The sequence below is a fragment of the Carassius gibelio genome, chromosome B23, assembly GCF_023724105.1.
Source record: "Carassius gibelio isolate Cgi1373 ecotype wild population from Czech Republic chromosome B23, carGib1.2-hapl.c, whole genome shotgun sequence".
Classification (NCBI taxonomy): Eukaryota; Metazoa; Chordata; class Actinopteri; order Cypriniformes; family Cyprinidae; genus Carassius; species Carassius gibelio.
In genome coordinates, this window is record NC_068418.1 from 21,875,214 (window position 1) to 21,887,534 (window position 12,321).

The 12,321-nt window shown below is 36.6% G+C and overlaps 1 protein-coding gene across 1 annotated transcript in view; it reads right to left on the reverse strand.

The window, feature by feature from the left end:
- Window positions 1-73: 73 nt before the first annotated feature.
- Window positions 74-12,321, reverse strand: part of LOC128011515 (SPRY domain-containing protein 3) — a 46,200-nt gene continuing 33,952 nt past the window's right edge. The window contains exons 8-11 of the mRNA XM_052593999.1: window positions 11,695-11,752; window positions 3,595-3,714; window positions 3,340-3,473; window positions 74-2,554 (exon numbers count right to left, since the gene is read on the reverse strand). Coding sequence (XP_052449959.1) covers window positions 2,420-2,554; window positions 3,340-3,473; window positions 3,595-3,714; window positions 11,695-11,752 — 447 coding nt within the window. The 3' untranslated portion in view covers window positions 74-2,419. The remainder of the gene's footprint in view (window positions 2,555-3,339; window positions 3,474-3,594; window positions 3,715-11,694; window positions 11,753-12,321) is intronic.

Consider the following 12,321-nt stretch of genomic DNA (forward strand, 5'->3'; position numbering starts at 1 on the left):
TTTTTTTTTTTTTTTTAAATCGCATCCCTGGAGGTATAAAATGTATGAAAAGGAATTTGACTGCAAGCCCAAGTACAGTTTGTGTGGAAACAACCGTTTCTTTATTATGTACACATTAGCAAAAGAGTGCATGCTACAATTAGAGCAGCACATCAACATCTTCAACACAAGTCTCCATTTAGTAAGACTGTGTGAAAGCAAAACGATCATCGCCCATTTATACGCCAAGCAACCACATTCCAGTGGAGGAATTCAGATGATCTTGGAGAGGACAACCGCTTGGCTTTTTGCATAAGCTTAACTGATAGAGGTATTTGGTTTTGGCTTCCCTGTTCTGTCAATTTATGTCTGGAACACAAGCAATTCTTTATGTTAAATGATCTGATCTGGAATATTCATTTTACCACTAAATGGAAAGGCTTTAGTAGACGGTCCACCCATTCTTCTCTTTATATTGAAAAATGTATTTTCATTTAATGTAGCAAGAAAATAGTCTATGTTAAACAAGAAGGGTGTAATAAATCATTGAGGAACTTTCAGATGAATAAATCGAAGCTCCTTTTTCATTGATGCAGGTGCTTTGAAACCCCATGCATCCTGTCAAATATGACTATGGCTATATTCAGAACAGCATTCTATTCTTACTATTTCTGCAGTATACTGTTCATAGCATTAACATTTATGCATAGAAATGGCAAAATGTGCATAATGCACTAGGATTTCCCACAATGCATTGCACTTAACATAAGAACGGCCAGAATGGCCACCCTAACTTTATACAATTGCACTGCAATTTTAAAACAAGTTATATTTTGATCCAATTTTGTGTAAGAAATAAAAACATAAAAAAACTGAATTTCACTCTCTGCATTCAAGATGTTGAGATAATATAAATTACCATTGCATTTAATATGAAAGTCCGATTCTGCCAAGTGATAAAAAAATAGGATAAAAAAAAATAGTGACTTTTTGTCTCAATATTAGGGAAAAAAAACTTTTCAATGCTGACTTTCTCTTTCAAAAATATTCTGACTTCTCTTAATTATATTTTCCACCATGGAATTAAAATTTGAGGAAGGTAATTGAGATTTTCAATTTCTTTTTTGCTCCTTCCAAAGAATAAAAAAATGAATGAGGTCATTTTTTTATCTCACTATTTTTTTTTTTTTTTTTTTTTTTTTTTTTTTTTTAATGTGAGTTTCTATATCGCAACTGACCTGCTATTCTTAAAAAAAAAAAAATCCCAAGTTTTTTTAATCCCATTGTCAAAACAAGCTTCCAATATTTTGGACAATAATTTTTTTTAGACATACAGTATACACTGTGCAGTTTGCAGTAAGCTAGTATCTCATTCTGAACATAACCAACAGATTTAACTTAAGAAACTAAATGATGGCAATATAGAGTAACATTTAATATCATTAAAAGTCTTTGTTTATAAGACATGTTGGAGGAGAAATATTCAACATTTAATTTGGCAAAGTACGTCATATGAAACGGTTTTGTTCCATATGTGATATGTAACAGGACAGAAGAGGAAGTGCATTATTGCATCAGCGAGGTGTTGAGAAGTCTAGAGCGCAGCATCAGTGCCGCTCTCCCGTCGGACTATCCTCTTAAGTTGATACGTCTCTAAAGTGCTTGTAGCATTTGTGAACCAGACCAGCTCACATTACAGTGAACAATTCCTGAATAAACAGCGCTAGGTTTTCTGACTCCCCCTGAAATATCTGAGAAAATGTCCACAAACTGTTGTCAAACTCTACATTTACAGAAAAGACTGAACTAAATAAACATAACTGATTTAAAATGCATTCATCAATTACTCCATGCTATCCACTGACAAACACTTCAACCGCTCAGTTTCAGACAGAAATAATAACAATAAAAAAAATGGCACTTTTTAAATGAAATTCAAAATGAATCATAAGAAAAATAACCGTAATATGCTTTCAACACCTTCACAAGTCATTTGTGAGAGGGAGTGCTTGTGGAAAACTGTGAAGTTATTTTTAACATTATTATATGTATTTGTCATTTATTTATAATCATTGACACCCTCATGCCATCTCTTTAAGTTTCTCTAGGGTGTCAAGTTATTAATTAATATCATGATTGATTTTTGCTAAATAAATGTTTGTATAGCAGCCAATACATCAATTTACATATATACATTAAAAATATATAATTTAATATTTCCATACATTATTTTGACGCCCAATATTAACCATTTTCATGCCACAAGCCCCTCTACATGTGGTCTCACAGTACACCGATTGAAGCTGAGGTGATCGCTGTCGAAGAAACATGCACTGGAGTGTTAGACGTGTCAAACTTGCATTTTGAAGTGCCTTGAAATGTACAAAAGATAACTGAAATCTCAGCATAATTTTTTGGTCTTTCCCATCCGCCCGTAGCTTTATCCGCTGAGAGGATGGAGGTCCACCTTCACCTTTTCTCCGCTGCTGAGCATCCCGATACTGGGGTAAAATCCTCCGTCCGGGACAACCACTTCCCTCCTGCCGATAATCTTGCCGTTCCGGGTGAAGAACACCTAGATGAGCACAGAGGGGCGACAGTGAGTCAGCATTTCCACAGCTGGAGAGGGAAGAGAGTGAGTCAGCATTTCCAAAGCTACAGGGCTGAGACTGGGCGTCTGACGGTCCTGCTACACGCTAGTTCCAAAACTCTTCGGGACACATGATGAGCACAAGAAAACACTTGGCAAACATCTTGTTTTTCTTTTATATTTCAAATTCATCTTGACTGCATCTGGGATATCCTGTACCCTCAAGAAGACGGCTCTTATGAGATATGGAGCTTATTCATATTGTTCATAAGTGTGGAAGCGAGCATCTTAACTCTCGCCCAGTGTGCGAAAACAAACAGCACTGTGGTTAAGCCATCGTGTCGAGTCGACAGTCAGAAACTCGCTGATTACAGAGTCGGGCTGTGCGATTTTTGGCATGGAAGGCTCTTGATAGTATAACATCCCGCTGGGAGACCTCAATGCATTAATCTTCTGCAAGCTTAAAACATTTGACTTGATGAATGACCGACTCCAACCGGCTTAAAAACAACAAATAAGGATGATTCATTTGTTTAGCTGTCAGAACTGAGGCTTTTAGCACTTCAGTAGAAGTAACAAGTCTCCATATTTATTTGATTAAAAACCCAGTGAAAGTAATATAATAACATTACATGATATATTATTACAATCGAGTGGTTTTCGGTTTCAAAATATTTAAATGTAATTTATTCCTATTATGTTAAATCTGAATCTGCCATTACAATAAATCTAATCGTTTATATAATGAAAACATTTCCAAAAACACTCACCATAACCTTTAGGCCCTCGTGTTCTTGTTCTGGATCATCTCCCTCTTCCTCGTCTTCATCGTTCAAATACAGTAAATTTTCGACACGCCCCTGCTTTGGTTGGACATCAGCAGCATCCCAGTCGTCCATCTCATCTGACAGAGAAACCAGACTGAGCTGGATGCTCATCTAAAAACTTGGCCTACAGTCCTGACAAGTATGCTAAATTGATCAAAGTATGTATTTTCAAGTATGCATAGGCAGTTATGTTGTTACCTTCACCGTCCAGCACATAGTCCCGAGGAAACATTATTCCACAGCCCATGATGTCCCCTTCAAAACAGCGAGGGCCAAACTGGTCTCCTACTCCACTTCCATGGAAGATCTTCCCATCATCTATGAGCAGATATGATGGACAGTTCAAATGCAGCTACTTTCATTAATAAACCATGATTTTACATAGTAACAGAAAAAAACTGGACTAGTGTGTATATTTATTTACACTACCATCCAAAAGTTCGGAGTTGGTAGATTTTTTAAGAAATAAATACTTGTATTCAGGAAAAATGCATTAAATTGCATTAAAGTCCTGAAAAAAAAGTATTATGATTTCTAAAAAAATATGAAGCAGCACAAACAAAGGTTTTCTGAGCCGCAAATCATAATATTAGAATGATTTTTGAAGGATCGTGTGACACTGAAGTAATGATGCTGAAACTTCAGCTTTGCATTACAGGAATAATCAATGTGCTAAAATATAATAAAATAGAAAACAGTTATTTTAAATTGTTGTTTCTGTTCTGTTTTCGCTGAGCATAAGTGACTTCTTTAAAAAACATTTACAAAAATTCTTACCAACCCCAAACCTTTGACAGGTAGTGTACCATGTGTAAAATACAGTTATATTTATCATATTTGGAAAGTATGATAAAAAAGAAACCTATTTTTTCAAATGTAACACATTTTAATGAAACAAAAGACATGGCAACAAAAAAACACCATGGTATTACTATTTCTTTTTTTATCTTTTCGTACCTTTCATACAGAAAAGCCCTGGTAAACAGGTATCATTATGGTCACACGTATGTATGGAGGTGCTCTATTAATTTAGGTGCTACCTCCACCTGAGACGTCATCTGCTGGTGTCGCTGTTGGACAGTATCACCACAGGCAAAATGGCTGATTTACTCAGTGTTTGATTTCAGATTTCAGAATATTTGTTTCTGTATATCGTCTCATTATCTTTTTAAAGGCTGGCCCATTTACACTAAATGATGGAGGTGAAAACTAATCATCTGGAGGAATTTTAGGACATAAAGCAGAAATGCTAAAGTTAGCGCTGTCAAGACCTGACGTGAACCTAAGCACTAATGCTGCATTCCTCACACATTTGCTCTTAATGATCCAGAGAAGTCTTGTACTCTTCATCCAGAAACTGACAGGATGAAAGGAGATGTGCTTTCATGCCTCTGTACGACTCTTTCTCCTAAATCGAAGTTCTCCTTATATAAGGAGATAACAAAACCAAGAGAAAACAACAATCAAGAGCAAGTGAAAGAAAAACACGGAAAGGTAGCCTGCAGACAAAAAACCCTCTTGCAGTGTGTGGCTGGTAAATATTTGTGGAGTTGTCATGGGACCCGTTCCCAGCTCAGGATACTGTTTAAACAATCCCTATCTGAACATGCGGAGGGAGACGAAGACACTGTATCATTATGATTCCCATGTGGGCCTCTGTCCCAACACCACACTCTGCAAAACCACGACCGCTGTGGGAGAGGAAGGCGACTAAAAATAAGGTTCGGGCACGCGCTCTCTGAGCCTGCTGGAGAGCTTTTAGGCCCTCTGGCACCCGAGCCGACAGGAAACGGTACACCGGAGTGCAGAGAGGGCTTTCCTCGAATGTCAGAGCCGTTCTCTGGAAAAGATTGGGAACGCAGACTTGCTTCCGCAAACAAGAAGGGCACTTTAAGAACCTGGCGGCTAAGAACGGAAAAGCGATTTGCTCGTTCGTGTCATCAACATTTTCAAGTAAGAGTCACGTACCCCGTTAAAACTAACAAGACTGAAAATAGTGATTTGGGGAGAAGAGACTCCCTGCCAACTATTTCGACCCACTTGGCACGGTCAGCGGATGAATTAAAGCAAGACTGGGTATTTTATGCTTCTTTCAAACTCCAAATAAATTCATCACCCCGACTTCCAGCGTTATTTCTTCATCAACATGAGATACAAATAGCCTGGCTGTCTTTGGCTGTGATGTGTGTGAGGACGCCGACCCCCAGAGCGACAGATCAGTGGCTGTAACGTGTCTCTACGTGATGACTAACAGGATTATGAGTCATAGATGTGGGCCTCTTATAGATCAGGGCAGGACAATGAGTCATGCCCCCCTGATCTGACCCGCTTCTGTGCCAATGCCAGACCTCCATCAGCGGGTGCCGCAATGAGGCGCGGAAAAGACATGCCCCATAAATGCAGCTCCGCAAAATCTGACAAGAGAGCCTGACACTCCTCGAGGTGCCAAAGACAAACTGCATCGCCCTGATGAGAGTGATGATGTGACGGAATTTTTCACACTCGAGAAGAACACAAGGCCTGGGTGAATTCACTAGCAAATAAACAAACTTCCATCACTTCTGGTGGTGCACTGGAACGAAAATTTGCTTCAATGCAATAATTACTGTCTTGTTATTATCAGTAACATAATATAAATATATATATTTTGAAATATATAAATTAATAAATTAAAGGCAAAACAAATAGAAATACATACATGAAGAAATGTTAAAATGTTTAATTTACTATGACTAGATATACAATATTATATTTTCTCAATTTACCCATCTAAAAAAATTAAACATATATTTTGAAATACATATAAACTTGTAAAACAAGAGAGAAATGGAATTTTAGTATGAATTAGAATTTGTATACATTTTAAAACAGCAAAGATAAAGATTTAACATGTAACAAACAATAATTAATCAATATTTATTTTTCTCTATATATTTCAATATTTATATGTAATATAGAATAAGCTTTGAAATGTGTATATTTAATTGAAATGTAATATTTATTTTTTCATTCATACACGTACACACACACACACACACTAGGGGTGTAACGGTACGCAAAAATCACGGTTCGGTACGTACCTCAGTTTTAAAATCACGGTTCGGTTCATTTTTGGTACAGTAAGGGAAAGAAATGCAAACATTAAACTGCAGGTTGTTTATTACTATACACTTTTTGTTTTAAATACTTTTTAAGAAAATATATCTAAAATAAAAAAAAGAATAAGAAATAAAATACTGCTGCAAAGTTCTCCACTAAATAAAATACTCTCAGTCTCAAACCAATATCATATAATAAAATATAATGAAAAATATAAATAAATAACTATGATTAGAGTGCAGCATTACCAATCCCAGCTTGTAGGCCTGCTTCACCAGAATCGTGCCTGACGCACTGCTGCTGCTGTAGGTGACATAGAGGGAGACCGCCGACAGACCAGGCTCTTGTCTTCATGAAAACAATATCTATACTTCATGTTGAACATAAATATAAAGCCTACTGATAAAGGACACCGTCAACAGTATTGACGGCAAAATAGACTATGTTTGACAGGTGCAATATTTGAAAATCGATAGCTCTAACCTGTTAACATGGGAGCCGAATTAAAAACAGACACACCACGCAGCTGAGGCGCTTGCGCCATGCATCCAGTGTGTCGCCGGCAGGCGGCAAGGAAGTCGAACGGAAGTTGAAGTCGGTCATGTGCCGCCATCTTGTAGCAGAACTTCACTTGCGTTAGCATCCCATTGACCTCCCATTAATTTTGGCGTCACTTTGACAGCGAATAACTTTACATCTGAGGCGTTTAAAGACTCTATTTGTCCATTATTTATTTCTAAAGATACACGACAATGTATAAAGGGCTCCATTACCTTCTATGTTACAATATGGACCCGTAGAAACAGTTTTTGTAAAAATAGGCTAACGATTGCGTTTGTTAGCCTTCCAATCAAGCTCGCCGTCTCTGCAAGATTAACGATGGCAGTTTTCACGCACAGCTACTAGAAGATTTACATCTGTCAGACAGGTTGCTGACGTCATCAAGCTTAGTTTGAGTCTGCGCGTAAGAAACGGAAGTGCTAAAAATAGCTAAAAATGGGCTTCAATTGTCTCAATTGAGTTCCAATGGGGTCGCTGTGTCCATTTATTTTACTGTCTATGGTCGCCGGCCGAATCAGCTGCAGGGCGGGATTTGCGCTGAACGAGGAGACTTCCGCCACTTAATATGTTCTTTTGGAAACACGAAAATTTACTTATATTCCGCGCACAAAATATTGAATTCCGTCATTCGGTACACACATGCACCGTACCGAAAGCCCTGTACCGAAACGGTCCAGTACGAATACACGTACCGTTACACCCCTAACACACATATTACTTTTTAAATAATTAATTCATTTTAAATGCTAATTTAGGCATCATGACAATGTACACTATAAGAATTATATATCGAGATTTCCAAAAGATTATATTTCACGCTGTTATTAAATTAGTGTTTATAAGATTAAGTATAAAGTGAGTCTTAACACTTTTGCGGTCTTCGGTCATTTCTGACGGGAATATTTTACGTTTTGAAATGTTAAAAAATCACAGCTTCATCGGAATGATATGAAATACGGTGACCTTCATGCCATTTGGGGTGTGAACACACAAAAAAATTGAGGGCATGATTTGAACAGTCTAAGTGGGCGTAAAAAAAATAGTAACACTCAGGGTCTTCGGTCAAAAATGACCGTCCATAGGAAATGAATGGGAAATAGACAAAAATACAACAATTGAGAAAATATTTGTGTACACAATCTACAAATCGATCACAAAACTGAAAAAAAGGGCAAAGCAGTGAAGGGATGACACTATAAAACATCAAGAGTGTGATATTGACACATCCAATCACACACAGATGCACACACACACACACACACATACTTACACATAGACACCTATGAACTACTGTGTCTGTAACACAGAGCAAAGTTTTGAGAATGTGAAATCCATTCAATAATTCAGTCATAATGCAGAGAAAATCTAACAGCAGTGAAGGTATGACATAATAATCACAAATAATCACATACACACACACACGCACACACACACCTATGACCTGCTGTCTGTAAAACAGCGATGAGAAGCAAGTGCTGCCTCTTGGGTTTGTCAGTGCACTTAGAAACTCAGACTCGGTCCTTTGCACCATTCTGAGGATTCTTATTTTTTATTTTTTTGCAGGAGCTCTGTGCCACTGAACAATATGTTCAGGTTTGATTGCAATCATAATGCAAAAACTTTAATGCAAATAATGCATGAAATCATTATTTATAACAGAAGAAGTATAAAAAAATATATACAAAAAGTACTCTTTAGAATGTATTAATATATATTCAAGTACACTACTTAATATGAGTAAGCAATTATGTCTAAAAACAATAAGGGAATTCACAAGCCTCTCTATAGATTCCTATACTGGTAATAAGTGGTTGCACCATGCACTTACATGTTTTTCTTTCTTTGCTCTGACCAGGTGGCGCTAAAAAATCTTCAAAAAAATGTATTTGAAAGGCCTAATCTCTGGCCTAGTTTCCTAATTGAAAAATTAGAAAAAAAAAATGATGTACTATTTTCTATGAGAAAAATTGTTCATAATTATTGCATAAATATGAATTAATACCTTAAAATTTTCTCAAAATACAAAAGAAAAAATATTATTGAATAAAAATACATTCCACTGATTTTACTGGGGGGCAAAAAAGTTACATTTCAGGTGTCCGGTCACTTTTGACCGTGAAGACCCTGAGTGTGACTCCCAAATGAGGGCCGCACAAGGGTTAGACGACAACAAATGTAATCTAAATGTAAAATTAATAAAGAGATAATAATGTTAGGGTTTCCCCACACATTGATTTATTTGTGGCGGACTGCCACAATGTCAAAACTGACCATCACAAATAGACCAAAATGTCAAAACTGACCACCACAAAAAGGCTTTGACTTAATTAAATAAACATGAGCAGTGCACGTTTCAAAATCAAAAACTGGTGAAAGTGTTTTTATATCACTGTATTTCAGAAGGTAACCTGTCATTTTCCTTTCATCTTGCATGCAATGCCCAATAAAGCAGCGTTTGTGAGCTCAGCGCTGCTTTACAGCCGTTACCGGAGAAACCTCCATCTCTCCCGCTGGCAAAAAATTAATTTGCAAATACATATACTGTATATGGAGGTGGGGGAGTGCTGCCATAAATAGAGTGCAAGGCTGTGGAAAACACTGAATGCACAATTATTGAATATAGGTTGATTTAAATAACTAATATGGTAAAGGTGTTTATCATGCATATGGTATTATGATGTCCAATTAATGCTCACTTTGAATTGTGCAGTGCTTAAAGTCTGGTAGTCTTTTAGTGGAGTTGGACACTCAGGCCTGCAGATGCATCAAAAAGCATCATGGAAAACACTAATCTATCAATGTCTGGGCTATCAAACAAGATTATTGACAGGACATTTTTATAGCATCTCCACTATTGCAGCTAAAGCCCAAATAACCCACTTAAAGTAGTAACAGATGTGTGTATATATATATATATATATATATATATATATATATATATATATATATATATATATATATATATATATATATATATATATAAAATTCACCATCACTGTTTATCTGGCTCACAGGCAAAATCCCTCACCCTTAAACAATAGGCTGTGAGTCACAAAAGGAGCGCATTGTTTCATTCAGGATGATACTCAGTGACTAATCTGTTATGTGAAGTGGCATGAAGGCATGACAGGGTTGAGTATAAAGATTGCCATCTTTACATTGAGCAGCAATCTTATCCGATATCAACTTCCTTTGAGCTGCTTTGGAAGATGGAACCTGTGGAGTGAGATAGGGCTATTTATCCTTCTGCCATTTTCAAGAGGATTTGCTTCTAATCAACACACTCATCTCATCTCCACAATCCTCTTATCAGCACCCAGGACCTCCACACACTGTAGAGATGGTGCCCATAGATGTGTAGGCTTGAAAAGAGTAGAGGAGTCAAATAATAAAGCTTAGGAAAAAAAAATCACCACCTGCAGGAATTCTGGGTAATCCATGCATGAACTGTGATAGGAATACAACCTGAGATGACAAAACGGAGTAAACAAAACTAACTTTGTGTAAACAGGATCTGAATATGTGGATATTTAGTATCTGTGTGAATGACACTGTGCACCTTCTATATATTAGTATTTTATTTCACTTGTTTTTTGATGGTGGTAGGTACATCAGTAGGTTGGTATATAATTAAAGTGCAGTGTGTGAATGGAATCATCCTGCAAAGTTTTACATTTGAAACTGCACCGCGTATAAAGTTATAGTCGCTCGAAAGAAAAAGCTGACTCTGAATAATTGAAACGAGTTGTTTTTAAAACAAATCCCAAGCCCTTTCATGTTTACAAAAAAATAAAAACATTTGCATAATGCCCGCCCACTTGTTGGTCTTTTCCATTGGTCTGAATGAAGATGCATATTCATTCTTTGCCACTAGGTGCCGCTCTTGGAGTGGTGAAAATATTCCCCGTTAACGCTGTACACAACTGCGCTCATCAGGCATTACAGGCATGATGAAATTAAAATGAGAATTGGACCAATCACTGCCAATTAGGATCACGCAAAGGAGGTGTTTGGAAAAATGAATCATTGAGCGAATCGTTTGGGAGTTGTTGAGCATATAAGGTAAAAATAAATGCATAATATGAGTCAATGACTGTTTTTTTTTTTTTTACCTTGGATGCATGTCAACCTGTTATTGGGGACTCCCAAAACCAAAATATGAACCTTTCATAACCCATAGTAAGGGCACTTCAAAGGAACACTCCACTTTTTTTTGAAAATAGGCTTATTTTCCAACTCTCAAACTAGTTGAGTTTTACCATTTTCGAATCCATTCAGCCGATCTCCAGGTCTGGCAGTAGCACTTTTAGCTTAGCTCGGCACAGACAATTGATTCTGATTAGACCGTTAGCATCTCACTCAAAAGTGACCAAAGAGTTTCTATGTTTTTCCTATTTAAAACTTTACTCTTCTGTAGTTACATCATGTACGAAGACAGATAGACTTTTTTAAAGTGGAGTATACTTTTAACTTTATATATTTTTTCCTGTAAATTTCTGTTCAAACCAGCATCCCGCTACCTAAATTTTACAGTAAAATTCGGAAAACCACAGCTGTAGAGTATACAATAGCCTGCTGTAGTTCAAAAAATGATGCATGTAAACATACTGGCTGTTAAAATGACCTATAACAGCTCACCTGCGTGATATGCAACAGAACCTCGACTCCATCCTGGATGCCTGTTCTTTGGGTAATCCTGAAAAAAGAGGGGAAGAATTAATAAACATAAGATACATATTCTAACAATTAGACAAGAAAACAGTCTGGTTTTACAGATACCGATGGAGGTGATGGATTTACTCTAAACCCAGGGCTCTGAACCGGTTCAAGGAACGAAAGCATAAGTTCGTTTTTTTACAATGCAGCAAACATTTTCAAATATCTTAAAAAATACTTGATTGTCTTTAAAGCGTTAAAATATTTTTTTCTTTTGTTTAGTAGCCTATAATTTGGCCAGATGGTGATGCTGTATTGGCTATGACTAAGCACAACGGGTTAAGATACCAGATCTCTTCCTGATCTCTTTTTTTTCCCTTTCTTTTTTTGAGTAGAAAATTAGGCTATTGTTATTATTGTCATTATTTGTTTTATTATTATAGGCTATGAAAAAGTATATAAAAAAAAAAAAAAAAAAAAAAAACGCTATTTACCTGTATTTTTTCCTAGGCAAACCGATTTCGGAACGATAATAATACAGAGGTACGCAGGAACAGAAACATTAAAATATCGATTCTGCTCTGAGTGAACCAATTCAATTTTTTGTTT